The sequence below is a fragment of the Falco punctatus genome (assembly GCF_963210335.1).
Source record: "Falco punctatus genome assembly, chromosome: 9".
In the NCBI taxonomy this organism is placed as follows: Eukaryota; Metazoa; Chordata; class Aves; order Falconiformes; family Falconidae; genus Falco; species Falco punctatus.
Genome location: NC_137589.1, coordinates 27,181,631 through 27,200,358, shown reverse-complemented (window position 1 = coordinate 27,200,358; position 18,728 = coordinate 27,181,631). Strand labels below are relative to the sequence as shown.

The 18,728-nt window shown below is 41.0% G+C and overlaps 1 protein-coding gene and 1 long non-coding RNA gene across 7 annotated transcripts; one reads left to right on the top strand and one right to left on the bottom strand.

The window, feature by feature from the left end:
* The first annotated feature begins 1,605 nt into the window (after nucleotides 1-1,605).
* On the top strand, nucleotides 1,606-10,377 carry CCNJ (cyclin J). Of its 6 annotated transcripts, XM_080403633.1 has the most exons (7): nucleotides 1,609-2,096; nucleotides 2,407-2,504; nucleotides 3,032-3,118; nucleotides 4,202-4,412; nucleotides 6,853-7,152; nucleotides 7,244-7,403; nucleotides 9,077-10,377. In XM_080403633.1, the coding sequence occupies exons 4-7, from the start codon at nucleotides 4,346-4,348 to the stop codon at nucleotides 9,486-9,488; spliced, it is 939 nt and encodes a 312-aa protein (XP_080259759.1). In that variant the 5' UTR covers nucleotides 1,609-2,096; nucleotides 2,407-2,504; nucleotides 3,032-3,118; nucleotides 4,202-4,345; the 3' UTR covers nucleotides 9,489-10,377. The 6 variants fall into 6 exon arrangements, with proteins under 6 accessions (XP_080259756.1, XP_080259755.1, XP_080259759.1 ...); XM_080403629.1 differs by lacking the exon at nucleotides 3,032-3,118 and having other exon boundaries at nucleotides 1,607-2,096; XM_080403630.1 differs by lacking the exon at nucleotides 3,032-3,118 and having other exon boundaries at nucleotides 1,606-2,504.
* A 430-nt stretch (nucleotides 10,378-10,807) lies between these two features.
* LOC308070149 lies at nucleotides 10,808-17,472 on the bottom strand. Its single transcript, XR_013930640.1, has 2 exons — nucleotides 17,357-17,472; nucleotides 10,808-16,302 (listed from the first exon to the last, which is right to left on the bottom strand). It is a non-coding gene; the product is annotated as an uncharacterized lncRNA (long non-coding RNA).
* Between the last annotated feature and the right edge of the window lie 1,256 nt (nucleotides 17,473-18,728).

Below are 18,728 nucleotides of genomic sequence, written 5' to 3'. Positions count from 1 at the left end.
TCATCTTTGTAGTGTGGCAAGCAACGACAGCATATTTTTTTTTTCATTTTATTACATATAAATGAAATAGCTCTCAGTACATAGCTTTATCAGGATTATGTTTCCTATCAAAGTCAATCACATCTGAGAAATAAACCAGCAAGTATCCACTCTTCCCTGCCCACCTCCTCCCACAGCCCTTAACAGTTCAGCAACAGGCTAATCCACATGGTGGTTAAAAAGCTCTAGGGAGAGGCAGCAATGAAAATAGTCATTTCTCCCAGTACATAAAAGTAGAAGCACCCTTCCCTATTTGGGCCCATTGTAACCGGTTTTTAGCATGTTGGTGCTTATTAGCTTTCTCCAAGCAGGCAACACATTTTTGAAGGCCATAAGGGTGTTGTGAATGATGATGTCTCCACTAGGAATCTGCTTTTGAGATTTATCTTACCCTTGAAATATAAAATCTGGTATTACCTTTCTTCAAGAATGATTAATTTTAAAACAGTGTATGTGCAAATATCAAAATTAGCTTGAGCAGGCACGTGCCTATAAAACAATGTGTATTAACCAGACAAAAAAGCATCAGAACAGCAAAATGCTGCTTTGTCCATAGATCTCAGAGAGCTAATCTAAACAGCTGAAGTATTTTGTCAGTTATGCATGCATGGACAAAAAATACTAACACTCCTCAGCTTTTTTGTTTTCTTCAGAAAACTATGTAGCATTATTATATAACAAAACCTGTTATAAATGGAAACTGCCCAAAAAAACATGTCCTCAAGAACAAGGGCTTCCACCTATGATCACACCTCCTCAGGTGAAACAGCCCACTGCAGTCCATAGGGCTTCCCATCAGTTAGACATGCATGTTTAAAGGAACAGGCTCTTACAGCCCTGGCTACAGAGTCATTAAACTGGTTATGTCAAAAAGTTGGTTTCCATTTTCTTAATTAAAAAAAAAAAAATAAATCGTGTCTCAGCATGGGTAGAAATGAAAAACTGAATATCCTCCCTCAACATAAATTGCATCCAAAGCATTGTTTCTTCATCACTTTGCATTGCTTGTTGTACTGGGTTTTACATCCTCATTAGCTAGCTGTTTGGGTATTTGGGAATTCACAGATGTAAGCCACTATAAAGCACCAAGTATTATTTCACAAGACCTCCATAGCAGGTGGTTACCAACAAGTGGAAAACACCTAGAAAAAGGCCTCCTGAATACAAAACAGGTGCACGGCACCTACTGCTGAAGGAGCCGCACAAGTGGGAGCTCCCTCTAGCCATCACCTGCGGGACACGGGGGCCCCCTCACCCAGGCGAACAGCACAGGCTACTTAAGAAGCAGATACAGGCTTTTACAAACCTTTTCCCTGGAATTTAACTAGCAGCGAGTAAGAGCTCACCCACGGAACAACTGTAATTCTCAAGCCTCGCATTTTTTGCGGCCTAAGAGACGTGTGTCCTTCACGGCCGATGGGGAGGCATGCCTGGGGCTGCACAAGACACAGGTCCTGCAGACCCTCCCCATGTCAAAAACCTCACAGCTGAATCAAAAAGGGAAATAGGGGTGGGGACGCCACGGGGGGTGGCTCGCAAAAACAAAAGCAAAAGGCACTACCGTGCTGCGGCCGAAGGGAGCCCCGACACGCCCAGCGGCAAGGCCCCAAGGCCCCCGCGGGCCCTAGGACGGACTACCCCGCGCCCGGGGTCTCTGCGGAACGGTGAGGCCGAGCCCCCTGCGCCTCTCCGAGCGCCTGCAGCCGCGGCGCCCCCTCAGCCCCAGGCCTTTATCGGGGCGGCCACGGCAGCGCCGCGGGCCCAAAGCCTCCCCGCGCGTGGCCGCGGAGCGCGGGGCTCGGCGTGCCCCGTGAGCGCCGCGCCCTGATTGGCGCCCGGCGGGCGGGCCGTGCTGTAAGGCGGCAGGCGATTGGCGGGCGGGCGGCCGCGTGCGGGCGCTGACTGGCTTTGTACACACGCCGGCCCGCTCAGCCCTTTAACAATGGGCGAGGCGGGCGGCGCCGCGTGATGGCGGGGGAGCCCTCGGGACGCCGCGCCGCGCTCAGGTGTCCCGGGCCCGGCCCCGCCGCGGCTGCCGGCCGCGCCGCTGCGTAGGGGTGAGTGGCGGCTCCGGCGGGGGGAGCGCCGCCGCCTTTGTGGGGGCGCGATCGCCCTCCCCCGCGGCCGCGGCTGCCGGGCTTCTCGGCGCCCCTCTCGCCCAGCCGTGCCCCGCGGCGAGAGAGGGCGGTTTAACGAGCCTCACTTGTGCGCCCCGCATGGCGGCCAGCTGGGCCGGGGGGCCGGGGGCGCCCCGCGGCGCGGGCGGCAGCTGATCGCGTTTAACCGGGGGCGAGCGAGGAAGGGGCGAGGGTGGCGCTGCCCGTCCCGCCCCGCCCGCGCTCAGCGAGCGCCGCTTCCTCCCCGCAGCCCAGGCCCGGCTCCGCGCCGCCCCGCTGATGGAGCTGGAGGCGCAGTGGTGGACAGGACAGCTGGCTGCCGACATCCACCAAGCGCTTCGCTACAAGGTAGCCCGGCGCGGCGGCGGCGGGGGGGCGCCGGGGGGCGGGGGCCGCTCCGGCCGCGGGGGAGGCGGCGAGCCGGCGGCGCCTTTGTGAGGGCTCCCGGAGCTGGCGCGGCCGCCTGGAGCGCAGCGGGTGGGGGGCGGCCGCCGGGGTCCAGCGGGACTCCGCGTCTCTGAGCGGCGAAAGGGCCCGTGGCGGGCCGCGCTCTGACAGCTCACCTGGCGGGCCGCGGTGGGCAGGCCCGGGGCCGCGCTGCCCGGGTAGGTGGGCCCGAGCCCGAGCTCCAGCGCTGCGCTGCGGCCGCAACGAGCGAGGCACAACCCGCCGGGGGCTGCGGGCAGCGCCGCCGCCCGCCCCGAGTGGCTCTTCGGAGCCACTTCCACCGTGGAGCACGTCTTATGCCCGCAGCCGAAAGTCAGCTACAGTGCCCGAACCTACTAAACCCGTGCTTTTGCTGCCTGATAGCTTTTGATGAGCGGAGTATCTCTCTTGAAGGTGTGACTGCTAAAGCGACTTTTTCTTTTTTGCAGGGTTGAGGGGGCACACAAGGGAAGGACAGGATAATTTAGTTGCTACCAAAGTTACCATATACTAAAACTAAGTTAGTGTTGTGAAAGGTGAATTCTAAAGCTTAGTAGGTACAGGTAGGGAGGTGTCGGTTCATTTGGGTGGGGTTTTTCATTTCAATAGCATGTTTCAGAACTTTGAATTGACCTTAAAACTTCAAAAATTTTGGGCGACTGCGTTCCACCTTGATGTCATCAGACTGTCCCGCTGGAAATTTGATTGTACTCAAAATCCTACTTATACTCAGTAAGCAGACTGCACAATCCAGCTCGTAAATTTACTCATTTTAATTGAAGACAGCACCGCTGTTCTCCTGTATGCAAGAGGAGATACTGGCTACTAGGCAGGAGTCTAGGGAGCATTCTTTCTACTAGCCCGAGTTTTCTATTCAGAGTAGACGATCTACGTTGGATCTATGTTGATAGGGCTTTTGTTTTGTGGAGTCCCAACCAGGAGACTGTGTGAAATTTACCTACACTTAACTAAGGGTCTGAGAGCACACTGTAATCAGTGTCAGTGCAACATCAACGAGATCTGGTTAAGTCAAGGTTTAAACGTATGCATGCAGCAAATGTTGACACATGCACACCCTGTTCCTCTTCCTGAGGCTGCTGCCTTCAGGTAGCTGCTGGTGCCCTCCTCCTGGAGGCACCTGGAGGAGATCTGGCAGCATCAGAACACGCAAACACTTCAGTACAAAGTCCGATTGCTCAGATTGAGCTGTAGCAGGAGGGGGTTGAGTTAAGCTATTGGACTTTGCATTGAAGCAGCTGAGGAGTACTCACATGCCCTTGCTGTTTCCCTGTGGGGAGGTACAGCCTTTGCAGTAGAGTTAATACAACATAAATGGTAAAAGCTAAGGTTGCTCTAGCCAATTACCCAATTGAAAGATGTTAAATTTGAAATTATTATACTAATGCTGTGCAGAACCAAGTTATTTCTGATTTCTTCTGCAATACTGCAAATATACTTTATTCTATGAAAAGGGATGCTGAAATTATGGGAACAGAAGGAAGAGGGCAAAAATCTTTTGAAATTTCCACTATAAAATTGAGAATGTCAGCTATATTGATCTGATACCAATTCAGACTAAATGATTGTTTTAATAAAACTACATGCTGCTATCCATCTAGGAGCTGAAGCTGCCCTCCTACAAAGGCCAATCTCCCCAGTTACATCTGAGAAGATACTTTGCGGATCTGATTGCTATTGTGAGCAATCGGTTCAGACTCTGTCCTGCTGCACGACATCTAGCTGTGTATCTATTGGACCTCTTTATGGATCGTTATGACATATCTATACAGCAGCTGCATGTGGTTGCTCTTTCCTGTTTACTTTTAGCAAGTAAGTATGTAGCATGAAACTTTTAACTAGAGCAATGTAGGTTCTACTACCAAATACAAGGCATGTCGTGATGGAATATGGCAGGTAGGGGAAACAAAGTGGTTATAAAAGACAGGCACATTGGAGTGTATCAGTTTGGTCGACTTGGTGGAGGCTTTCTTCAGACTCTTGTTTTGACTCCTGTTGGCACCTGATGAAACTGAGGGGAGAAAAAACAAACTGCCTTTAAAAACTGATGTTTATGCTTGGAAACAAATTGTTCTAAGGTAAACTTTCAGAGCTGTATTGTAAGAATGGAAATGCCTTTGTGAGGACATTTCAAAATAGGTAGATCCAGTGCTGGAAGTGAGAAATTTGCATACCTGTGATAAAGGAAGAAATTAACCCTATTTAGACTGCACTGCACCCTACTGATGGTGCTGTGTGGTTCTGGAATACTTCAGATTTCATAAACTGCAGTGTTAAGTGAAGTAAGCTGAAGGCTAACATAAATCCGGTATTTCACATAGGAAGTGTAATAGCGGTGAAATATTGTTTTGGGTGAAATATTGGTGAATGCACAGTACTCTGAAGACAGAATGAATTACGAACACTCATTATGAACAGTGCTGCTTATATTGACCTAGATTCTTGTGATGTGTATCCATCTTTTGACATTTGTGGACCCCTTTTAGATGTCCTCAAATCAATATGGTTAATAGTTTGCTGGGGTACCTACTGGCACTTCTTAAACTGACAGATTCAGAGAAACAGGTCCTGGTAACAGAACTAACTGTTGGTTCAGTTTCTGCCAGTCTGTTTCTCTGAATCAGTTTCCATTTTCTCAAATAGGATGTATCAGGTTGTAGCTCTAGGCCCTCTTCTCTAGGACACCAGAGCGCTAAGGTGTTGGTTATTTTTGGTATACTGCTTCCTTTCATTGCATCTCCTGTCTCCACCAAGAGAGCTATTCAGGATAACAGTTAAACAAGAAAAGGGTTATTTTAGATTCTTCTGGGGGTAAACTTTGACTGGATGCCACCAGCCAGCAATCTTCTCTTGGCAAAGGATGAGGTGTTGCGTGTGAAAACCTTGTCTCAGAAACCAGTGTGATACATTTAGGAAAATGGATTGGCTTTGAACTAATGCTGGATTTTTTTCAAATGAAATTTATGTTCTGAAGATTTTTTTTTTTTTAATTAAAAAAAATCACCTTTGCCATCTTTCATGACAAACTGCAAGTAGAGCTCCAAAAGCCTGGAGTACTTGCTTTTCTGAGCAGCTGTGTATGAATTGTTTCAGAAAGCACAAACCAGAATGCTATTTTAAACTTTTGCCCTGTGGGGCTTAAACAAGCAGTTTAATCAGTGGTGCAATAAGGTGGACAAATCACACTGTGATATATATGATAAAGTTATAGAAGTAATAAGAGAAATTATTATGTGACTCCTGAAGCTTTTATTTCTGTATTTACTAGAGTATGGGAAACAAAACCTAACGGTCTGGAACTGGTGTTAGATTAAGTCCTGTAGAAGTACCTCTATGTTGGAAAAAAGTAAATGTATATTCAGTCCTGCAAAACTCTAAAAATGTGCATTTACAACATATCATGTACTACTGAATAGAGAGTGTAAGATGGAAAGAATTCGCAATGAAATTGAAATAGCACAACCATATGGCAAACTGTATGGAAATGTGACACTTGTTTCTCTTATTAATGGGTTTTCTACATACACAATTTTGCTTCAGGCTAAAACCATACAGGCCTGACAAGTTAAAGTGCAGGGAAAGCGTAAGCTGCTAGCAGTGTTAAAGTTGAAACCATGTATATGGCTGTGTGCGTTTTCAGATGCACATTGCTGAAATCTACTTGTTTTGAACTGCTGGAGCAGGTTACCAGCTATCAAATCTGAAACGATACCTACTGTAACAGGCATTAAGAGCGGCCTCTTTGGCTACAGCTCTATATTCTAATGAGTTTTAGAAACAAAAAAAAAAGGGGGGGGGGGGGGGGGCGGGCAGGAGGGTTATTAAAGACAAATGCTGTTTTGTATGCCAAGCCATATCACAGTGGTATTTCATTGAAGATGGGGACACATTATACAATAATTTGGTGACAAAAACTTGCATATGCAGTGCCAGTGATGTCCTAATAGAGCTTCTGCTCTTGGCAGTAAGCTTCTGTGTGCTGGGGTGGGAAAACCAACAGGAAACATGGCACTGCACAATATCCTACGCAGTGTTTGACATTATCTGTTGAAATTTAGCCCTTTATAGAACATACTCCCTTTTTGTCCCTGACATCTTCCATTTGAGCTTTGCATCTGCAGGAAAGTCTCAAACTTGTTTGACATAGTAGAATTGAAATATGACCAACACGGATGTTAGATGCAGTCTATTTTATAGTTCATTTGTGCTAAACCTTTTTTTTTTCCCCCCTCCTCTTTCTGTTCACCTGAAGGTAAATTTGAAGAAAAGGAAGACAGTGTTCCCAAACTTGAACAGTTGAACAGCTTGGGTTGTATGACTAACATGAATTTGGTACTAACAAAACAGAATTTACTTCATATGGAGTTGTTGTTGCTAGAAACATTTCAGTGGAATTTGTGCCTCCCAACTGCTGCTCATTTCATCGACTATTATCTTTCTATTGCTGTCCATGAGACCGATCTTCATGATGGCTGGCCAATGGTTTGCTTAGAGAAGACTAAGTTATATATGGCAAAATATGCTGATTACTTTCTGGAAGTCTCACTGCAAGGTGAGTTACGTATTTCAGGTAATGACTCCTCTGCTGTCTTGACAGACAGTGTCCAGCTTAAATGAATCTTTTCCTTATTCCTTCTTTCTAGATCATGCATTTTTAAATTACGCTCCTTCTTTAGTTGCTACTGCATGTGTAGCTTCTTCAAGGATTATCTTACGTCTCTCACCGACATGGCCTACCCGACTCCATCATCTTACTGCATATTCCTGGGATTTCCTGGTGCCATGTATTGAGCGACTATTAATGTAAGTGAACAGCAGCAGCTTTTTTTAAGCCCATTTCCACATCTGTTGGCGCGCCTAATTGCTGTTAGCACTGAAAGTAAATTTCTTTTTTAATTTCAGTTTTTCTATTCTAAAAATACTTGGGTGTTGGTAGTATTATTAGGTAATAACACTTTTTTTCTTTCCAAAAAAGAAAACCTTACCAGACCTAACTTCTTCCCTGTTCTTTCAACAAACAAACCTCAGCCTTGCATTTCCACTGAAGATCTTCTGGTATGCTTTGAGAATCTGTGAAATAGCTTGTTCCCAATCTCTATAGTCTGAGGGAGCAAAAAGAGTTAGTGAAGAGTACCGAAGGCATAGGAGCTCCTTCTTACTCTGAAGACTCTATGCCTTGGAACTTCAAGGGATTATGGATCAAACAGATTATGGATCAAAGATGCAGACTTTTTGAGTGGCCAACTTTTGTGGGGAGGAAACGACCAGGAGGTTGTATGTATTTTTGCTGTATCCATTTTTGCACTGCAGTGGAGAGAGACAGCTGACATGAAATAAACATGCCAACGAATGCCAAGTGAGCCTTCTGGGAAGGGATGTTACACAATCGGTTCTTTTATTCTGTTTAGATCTTAAGATCAAAACCTATGCCCACCATAACTGCTTTCCTCCTACAGAAGTTTGCTCTTGCCCAGATGTAACACAGTTGTGTTCTGTAGAAGCACAGGAACAGCTGTATCTGGAAGAATCACATCTTCCTTATAAGTGCAACATTATCCCCCCTGATGATGGCCTCTTTTGGCTTCACTAATACGTGTAATGAAAGGAATAGTACCTAAAGCATTCAAGTGCTGTTGCAGAAGTGTTTTCAGTATTGCTCTGGAATGGCAGGGGGAGGGGGCAGAGAAGGGTGAAGCCTTTCGGTCATCTTTGCAGTGTGCCATAAAGGGTTAGGTGAGGGGTTGAACTCCAACTGTCTTCAAGAGATCTGCCCTGTGTAGGCAGTACCAAAAAACTTAGATGCTTTTTGGCCCAACTGAAGTGTGTAAATGGCACCTGCTTAACCTCAGGCATAAAAGCAAGAGAAAAGTATGTCTGAGTAAGTTTCAGACAGGTGTAAATCCAAGGGAATTTAGGTGAGCTGAACTAAATTAAGTACTGGGCGAGCTAGAATACAGGTGAGAAGAATTAAAAAAAAATACACATTTCCAATCCCCAGAACAGGATCCAATATTCAATGTACATATGATCTTTAAGTACTGTAATGTAGATCTCTAAAAACCCTCTAATATCTTGTCTTCAAAAAGCTTATACTCTGTTACCCAATTTAAATGAGTTAGAAGCGGCAAGTTTTAATTTCAGTCTTTGGTAATCTGGCACTTTCTCGCAGTACACTAAGACTTTATTGCACTGGTAATTTTAGATACTGCTGTATTATTGTTATTGTACTTGGCTTTTATCTGCATTTTATGTTGCTACACAATGAGGTGAAATTCTGAAAAGAAACTAACCTAAAGAAATTTGAAAACCTTAGATTACTTTAAAGGGTAGGCTAATATTTTATCTTCCTGTTTTTTTAAAACTTTGGAAGCTTTCAGATAATTGCACCATTTTTTAGAGTGATCTTAAAAGTTAACCCAAAAAAGTTTAAATGAATTATCTCTTTTCACGTACTCTGCCTTTGCAATTTGTTTTAGTGCACACGATAATGATGTGAAGGAAGCAAACAAGCAAAAAGGACAACATGCTCAGTCTGCCCAGCACGCTGTATTTCAGACCCCAGCTCCAACTCCCCAGCAGGCTAATGCTCAACAGCACGTACCACAGTATCTCCAAGGTCATCAGTCTTCATTACAGTATCACCACCAGACATCGCAGCAGCAAAACTGTCAACAGATACCATCATCTAATCACACAGCCTCTTACCCACTTCAGACTTGCCCTGCTGCCTTACAGTCTAGTGCTCAGGCTCGAGGCCACGTACAGACTGGTGCTGCAATGTCACTAGCTGTTCCGCTAGAAGTGAAGCCATGTATAAGTGTCTCCTACAACCGGAGTTACCAAGTGAATGGACGATATTCCTGTATTACTCCCTGCTTTGAGAGGTGATAAGTACAAAATGGTTTTGTGCTTGTTTCTTTGGGGTGGGAACTTGCGTTGAGGGGAATTGTTTTGGGTTTTTTTGTTAAACCTCAAGTAAGTTTGATGGCAACAAATTGAATAAAAAAACAACTGTCTTTCCAGAAAAAAAGCAACTGGATTGGCAAGCAGTACCATAGCTCAAATACAGACTGCAAAAAATAAGCACACAGAACACCCTCTGAAAAGAATGTGTATACCTGGGGGTACCAAGTTCTTACTGTGGCGCTTGGAATACTCTGTGCTTCTAATGCACGTCTTTGAAATATTAGTCAAAAGAAAAATAGCTGTGGACTAACTACAGACTTACTTTTTAATGAAGGAGATACACAGTATTATTTTGAAGAAATTTATGTAATACCACCATACAGTATTAACACTTCCTTTAAATTTACTGAAACTTATCCATTGGATGCCAGACTTCTCCAGATACATGGGGACCACAGGAAGAAATAGATCTCACCTGGCTAACTCCATACTCTTGCCCCTTTTTCAGCACTTGTGCTGGATATTTGTTTTAGGCTAAGGCATTTGAATTAACTGGTGTTTTGGCTAGTTTTAAGTTTTGTACCTCACAGAATAGACACTATGTTTTTGCTTCTTTTCTCCTCCCTATCCTTCTTATGTTTAAAGTAACTCTTTCATACTAACTCAGGGAATTTTCTGCTCATTACTCTGTGCTGCTGGTTTGTACACTTAATTAGGTATAACTTGAGGGAGGAAGGTAGAGAGGGAAGAGACCATAGCAAGTGGAGTGGCTTTTCTTCAGGGCATCTATATGCAGAGTACCAAAGGGATATGTTAGTGTTCACCGAACGTAGATGTGAAGAACTGCCCAGCAGCATGGTATTGAGTAATTGAAGAAAAGAGAAAGTTTCAGCTGAACTTGTACTGTACCAGACCTTCTACAGTGGCTGCAATTCCTCTGTATACACACACAAACGCATATATTATAAACCAACAGAAAGCATCCTCCAGCTGTACTGACAGGATCACTCGTACAATATCCCGTTCTGTCAGGCTTATAGCGGAGGGAAATTCTCAGGTAATAGTGGGGCAACTTTTTCTTCTACTGTTTGGGAGTTCTAGAAGATGCAGAGAGATTTACTCTTCTAAATGGGTGGATCAACGATATATTACAGAGTGAACTGCTTTATCACAATTAAGGTGCTAATTACATGACTTTATGGAATTACACCATCTCCTGTGGAGTGGATCATCTGAGGGTAGAACGCTTCACTCATCCAACTCTTGGATGAAAATGGTGGTAGAGGTATTAATGGAGGATTTTTGTTTGTTTGTTTTTTAAATACAAGAAGATACCTGACTTTCTTCTGTGGTAGAATATGGGAGGAAGAGGTAGGATTCTTATGTGGACTTAAGGCTTTTTTTTGGTTTTGTTTGTTCTTTTACCACTTTCTCCCATCTTCGTGGCAGCACTTAAAATCGTGTACCATCTAATAACGCTGAAGTGTTGTGAATCTTATAGAGACTGTTTTGAAAGCAGGGGCAATTAAGATACATTATCAAGAGGCATGCTTTATCACAGGAGAGGGGGCCTTCCCTCCATTCTGAAAATTATGGTAGGACAACTGTGCTCATTCTTTCTGGGGCTGAATGATAACATGCTACAAAAACCTATTTATTGTTGAGGAGAAGTAATCCTGTTTCTCTTGTTTTGTTTTTCTTTGCATAAATCCCAATTTTTGTTGTGGGCTTTTGTAGCATATATGTACCAGTCAAGAAGGGTAGAAGGGTGAAAGAAAGAGATGACCCTCTCTGCTAGAGAATCAACTTTGAAATAGGCATAGTGTGGTCAGTTCTTAATTAAAAGTGCAGGTTGGGTTTGGTTTGGTTTTTTTTTCCCCTTTCCTTTTTTCATCTCTTAATGAATATTTCCCCATGTCTAAGAGTAGTGTTAAGTAGAGACTTTCCACCTCATAAGATGCCATGCTTTCTATTCAGTATGGTTACCTATTTAAGAGGGAAATGGACTTCTTTGTCAGTTTCATTTTGTTGCAATGCTATATCCAAGTCCTCAGTGCTCTAACTACCTCTGATGCTATGAATGTACAGTCTTGTAATAGACCATGACTTGAAATAACAGCAGATGCCTGTAGCATTTTTTTCTGTATAATCTTTACATCAGCTAATTTGTCATCTTTATTTGTGACACAGCAGTATAGACTCTTCTTTTTGGGGGGATTAGTAAATTTATCCCATAGGCATTTGATATATAAAAATTTAACTAATACTTAACACTGGAATTATAATGGGTGGGGGGCTTATTCAGTTAGTTAATACTGCAAATTTACATTTAATAGGGTTTGTTTTTTTCTATTTTAAGACATTAGCTCAACCATAAAAAGATCGACTACATGCTGTTTGTTTTTAATTTATTACTTATTCTGAGTTTTTTCTGACACTACAGCTGCATAATGACTACAGAGAAAATGTACACTGAACAGTTTCAATATATTATTTAAAAGGGCTTTACCAGTGTACATGAAAAATACTGTTCTTACTATTAGAACCAAAATGTGTTTTTTTATGGGATAAATAAGAATGGTGCTCTTAAATGCAAAATGTCCAAAACAATGGAATCTTTGTGAGTGCTATGCATTCAACTTTTATTTTTAAAAATAAAAGTAGTTTTGAGTAAGAAGGCTCCAGTGTGTATTATGCTTTTGTGTTTGTGGTTTTTTAAAAATATGTAAACTGACCCTAATCTGTTGTGCGTCATCCCTGTGTATGGGCTGAAGATGTAAGGACTTCTTTCTTCCCCACCCCTTCTGTGACACTAATAAGCTTCAGGAACACTCTCTAACTTCACAATGAAAAAAAAAAAAAAAAAAAAATGTAAAACGGGAAGGAAATCATGCAGGAAGGGGCTCTAAAACTAATTGCACCCACAGCATATGCTAAACATTGCACGCTTCAACAGTGGGTCTAGCACACAGCTTTAACAAAGAGATCAAGAACAAAAGAACTGTAGTAGTTAAAGAGTGGAGGTGAATTAATTTTGTTCTCATTCAAAAAAAAACAATAGTGATAACTGGCAGTCTTGTACTTCCAATATTAGAAATCATTTAGGAGATGATGATGGAAGAGCCTTTTGTCAAGAGCTACATGTGCTTAGGTTACTTCCAATAGCTGTGAAGGCTCAATCATGCTGAAGGCAGCATAAAATCATGTGCTGCATCCTAGCAGAGATGATTTTCAGTGCTTACAATTTCTGAAAACTGCTTCTTACCAAAAGAAATTCTAGTTCTTCCTAACAACGTGCACATTTCACAGTTGTAGCAAGGCTATATGATTATGCCTAGAGCTCCAAAATTTAAGCAGGTTGCATAGAACTTAGAACTTAACTCCTCTGAAGTTAGAAAATGAAATTGTGAGGTCTCTGTTAGCTTGCACCCATCCATTTAGGAATAAACTCCTGATTGTGAAAACCCTTCTATAGGGCCTAGAGGCAGAGGCAAGCTCTGCTCTGTCCCACTAAAAAACAAGGGCAATGCTCCAGTATGATAGTGGCATGCATATTACATGGATACTTTGATCTGGAACATTTGGTTCCCCACCCTTAGGGCAGCAAAAGTCAAGTCTGTCTAGACTGTCTCATTAAAATCTGGAATTTTTGTATTTTTCACTGTAATTACAAAATAGGAACTACCCCTGACCTTTGCAAGTCTAACAGCAAGGACTGCCAGCTACTTTTCAATATTTCAGTAGAAGTCTCAGCTTCAGATTTTAAATTGCAAGTTTGAAGCTTTTTGTGTTGTAGGTAACTAGAAATGCTTTATTTCTGCTTCCCATGACCCAGTTTCATGATCTACATTAAATATGAGAATATTTATATTCTTACAGCATTGCAAATTTAGCATAAAAGATGAAATTTAAAGTTAACAATTTAGTGACTGGCACATCACTAGAAATAAAGATTTTTTGCAACTGTAATACTGCTGTTAGGAATATATAAGCCAGAAAGTAATGTAGCATCCTCCTTTAATAATTTATTAGCTCTACATGCTGAATGTTCACAGGAACAAAAGTCTCTTGTGTAGATAAGGCCTTATCTGACAGAACACAAGTGCCCAGTTAGTCTTACTTTATTACAAGGTTATCAACGGCAGTTTTTGAAAACACCAAGTAAAGCAGCAATAACAAAACACAGACTGCTATTTTTAGTCCCCATTCCAACAGTATTGCAGAAGTTACAGCACAAGCACATTCATTTGTGAAATTAACATTTAATTTACAGGGAAAGAGCAAAATGTGTCACATAATAAATTTCTGTAACTTCAATAAACAAGACTGATATTCTGACAAAGTATTTGCTATTAAAAAAAAACACCCCCCCCCCCCCCAAAAAAAAAAACCCAACCCAAACTTATAACTGAATATTTAAAGAGTAAGTATATAGAAAGTGGCTTCAGGTTTTCAAAATTCTCAGTGCAACTAAGGATGTGGGCTCCTGCTGCCAGTCCCAGTCCTACCAAGAGAAGAAGCGAGACTTAAGGAAGACATACAGGTGTTAAAACGGCAAACCTAGATGCAGTATGTAATGCTCACATTCCTCAGTGCAAGTCACTTAAATTGTTATTACACCTATTAGCTGGTATACACATTTTAAACCTGTTTAAAAATACTACTTGCTGTTTCAGGAGAGAAAATTCAAATGTTCAGAGAAAAGCAAGATGGAAGAGCGCTGCCATAGAGCAACCCACTAAGGCTCTCTCAAGGCACGCATTTTCTGTATTCTAGGAATCATTTAGAAGACCACTGTAAGGCTACATATCCTGCAGAAATTTTTTCATCCTAATCAGTCATTAATTACTAGGAGATTTACAGCCATTGGAATGCCAATTTAGAGTTTATTCCACAGATAACATAGTGAAGTGTCTTCCTATAACAACATAACGCAGTGGCTTATTTCTTGTACTGAAAGGATGTGCTACGGTCTTGCTTCATTTTGCAACCAAAAAGCTTCATTTTCCACTTTTCGTTACTTATTTAATAATTGTTGTCTGTCCCTTCCAACTGAAATTCTATGAGAGGTAAGCAACAGTAACTTTGTTTTTCAACATTTTAATTTAACTAAAGGATACTTAATTCATGACTTTTCAGAGAAACTAAGTAGACCCACAAAAACAAATGCACACCTGAAGAGAAAATTCTTTACTGGGGATTGCTGAGAAATGAGTGCTGGTTTGTTATACAGCTTCAGTTACTGACTGCAAATGCATGTATGGTATCCAGATATGGTATCTGGTAACGGGCTGGGGGGAATTACAGCTGTAACTGCAGATGGGAAGGATTATTTAAGAGGAAAAAACAACTTATGTATCTTTATCAAGAACCGTTCTCCAATTAAAACTTTTTAATACATAAAAGATGCTCTACTAATGTGCAATGCTTGTAGTTTAAACAAAGCATTTTGCAATTACCTTCTGGGGACTCAGTCAGTTTATCTGGTAACCAAGCTCTAATAAAGAATTATTTTCTCCTTAAACACCGTTTTCTATGCATCTTCAGGTATCTAGGAATCTTTATCATATTCAAAGAAATGAAAGGTATTTAAAGCATTGCTTAGAAATTTTCAGAAAATTAAAACAGACAACTGAATAGAAAGAACCAAAAATTATTGTACGTGTATTGACACAACGGCGCAGTTACACTACGGATGTTCCAATACTTGAGCCAATCAGAGCAGGTACTTTTGAGACTTGCACTCCTTTCAGTTTGACCTACAGATTTATTAGTGGGACTCTGCAGCAGAAGAGAAGGACAGGCTGTGAAAGATTTTGCGAAATGGTGTTCTGCTTTACCCTCTTCTGCAGAGGCCAACTATATGCACATTTCAAACAAACACCTATCAACTATGTTACTTAGGGAAGAATCTTCTGGTTCTTTTGTTCTAACACACTTAACAACAGTCATGTTTTGCTAAGTGTTGCAATATTTAATGCATAGATTTTGAAGAAGGAAAAACTGCACTCCAGGTGGCATCACTGCAGATCTCCAGAGATGGAGAAATTTCAGAAATGCCACATAGACTGAGCTGCCAGGGAAAGCGCCCTTACTTTGGAGAGTGGTTCTGGCCTTGTGTCATATCTCAGTGCTCTTGTCTTACCTTAGTGCTTGTTCATTGCGGCACAGTAAGGATAATCTCCAAGGACTTGGATATTCCATATCCTTTCTAGCAGAGATTATGAATACCTAGAAGACTATCTCCACTGACAGATGAAGGAGTGGGCGTGTAGCCACACATCCAAAAGACGGTTGAATGACAGATGTGAAAACAGGATAAGATCCAACTGGGAAACAGGTTCTTTACTAGTAGAAAAGTCCCTACCAGGCTTCTATACCCAGGTTTAGATTATGTGCTCTAAAGGGATCCTTCCTCAACACAGAGATGCTTGTAAATACGCTTTGAGAATTTCTTGTAAAGTCTCCTAAGACTTGGGAGAACTGGTTGGTAAAAAGGCAGTAAGCATGCATCCCTGCACCCTAAAAGAGACCACAAAGGCCAAGATTCTTTCTAATTTCTCAATCCACTAGATCGTGAGAACACAGAAGTAGCTTGAAGGCAGTTCCACCACCACTTTCTCTTTGAGAATGCTGCCTGTTTTGTTTGTTTCCATAAGCCATTCCCTGTTTATATATTCCTGTTTATACTTATGTTAGTACATGCATTGGCTTATATTTAAACTAGGAAACCATTCTACCTTCTGATTTAACTCCACATTCTTACATTCTCCCCATTGATGAAGCAGTCAGCATCCTGGAAGGGATAAAAATTTATCCAACTGCTTGTAACATATCCCCTTACAATACAGCCCCATTAAAAGATTTCAAAACAAATTTTCCAGTATTAGTATAAATGCCGTTTTTTCCCCTATATCAACACAAAATAGGTAACAGCAATGCTGTACACTTCCAGTGGAAAAGAAAGAAAGAAGGCTATTTAGGTGTCTTATATATTTGCAGTAAGATTATCAAGCACAGATTTATAACAGCACTTTCTTCTGCAACCTTTTACAAACTGTTCTTTCCTTTGAAAGAGGTATAGAACAACTCTAAACAGATCAAAGTCATGTGTCAAAAGAATAATCAAAGCATACATTACACCCGTCTCATAAATACCACTGTATGTTTAAAAAACAGGACTAAAAGCATCGACTTCCATAAGTAGTTTTACCTTACATACAATTGCAGTGACTGCACTGACAAACTGAATAAATTGGTATTGCTTAAAGAATAATCTAGTAAGAGCAAATAGCAGAGGGGTGCAAAATAATATGACAAACGGGGTAAAATTAGTATTCCTGTACATCTCTCCATTAAGTCATAAAAGAAAAAAAAGGAAAATTTAGTGTAACTGAAAGGCAATGTATTTAAACACAAAATTAACTAGAACAAATTACCACAGCTTTCAACAAGGGCAAGAGCTTAGCAGGATTTTCAAGAGATTAAGCATTTACATAGCTAATGAAATCATTCAGGATTTAAGCCAAATACTAATGAAGATAAGGAAGAAATCTCTCTTAATGCAAATTAGTCTATGACAGGACTTCTTGCACCTTCCACTTAACAGATCTGACTAAATGCAGAAAGCAGAGGACTTTCCTAGACTTCATATAGTAAAACAGTTACTTTTGAGTAAGTTTTTGTAGTATACTAGATGCATATTTGATTCCACTAAGCACTGCCTATGTTGTGTGCTTTTCTGAAGCACAAAAGTAAAAGTGTGCAAACATTTATTGAAGACTTGCTTCTAAAATAGACATTCCCAAAAGCAGCAGTGTTTTTTTCCCCAAAATACAGAAAATACTTACACAAGAGTACTGCATGTTGTTCTTATTTCCCACAGCCAAACTGATGCAATACTATATGCAAAAGTATAAGGAATAAACTGTTGACCAGAAATTGTCCCTTCTCTGTTATATTGTTTTTCTCCCAGATACATAAAAAGTTTGTGTGTTTTTAAGAAAACCCCCTTCTTCCTCTGCCCCACACACTTCCTCTAGAGCTCTCTGCGGAAAGAGTTGCCAGGGTTTGCATAATTCAACTTGAAAACTCCTGAACTGTATGATTACATGGTTATTTCCATACACAGGTTTGACTGTCATAGCAAACCATATAGTCTGTATTTAGCTGGCAATTAAAGATTTTGCTTTTTTCTTCTCTGTAAAGCAAATAATTATTCTGCAAGAATTTAAATTAACTTAAAACAGATTGTTTCAGTAATCTCCCACCTCATTTACATTTATTATGCAATTTTTACTTTTGATGTCCTCTAAATACAAACATCATTTTCATCCAGTGTTTAATCCATAAGGTATTAAAGATACAAATCAAGCAAAAAGGAACTACAGAAATTAAAATACATGTAAATAGAGTATGCACATAATAAATAGTAGTGAATGAACCACAATCCACATTTTTATTGTAATTCCTATAGATGCTTTTTAAATAATTACGCTTTATTGGATTAGCTTCCATAGTCACTACCAGCAAGTTATCAATTACAGTGTTAAACTGTGAGTCAAAGACTGATTTCACAAGTTGGTTTTTTTTACTGGATGCTATAAAATAAACTCATACATACTTAAGTTAGGATAAACATCCAATAGCTGTTGCGGCAGATTCAGGGCCTTTAATACAGTTCATTACTAAACTTCTTCCTTTGTTGTTAAAACCACAAGTTATTATTTCTTCTGTTTGGAAGTTGTGCTTTACATTTCTTTTAAAATACATGCTCTTTGAAGAACTGTTTCTTTCTAGTGTCCTACAAACCAGAACATACAAATCACTTTGATTTGTAACTTCAAAGCCTGACTACAGAGGAAAATCATATAGGTAGATAATATTGTGTACTCCAAGGCATTAATCCATCCTATACTGCAATTCTTAATGAATAAAAATACCTACTAAATGGATATTCAGTTTAAATTATTTTGAACTGTTTTCAGTGGATGATAGTTGAGGGTTGATTGTTGCAATGATGGTTAAAAATTGTGTTATCTTTAAAATTCTGTCCATCACACACTTCTGTCGGAAATGTATGTCTTATTCAAGGTCTATCCAAGTAAAACTTGTGGTACAGTCACATGAAATGCACTACAATTATGTAATATTTCTCAAAGGTTGGCATTACATAAAATCACTATAATGCAGTATAAGAGATCATATTTAAGGTATTAAATC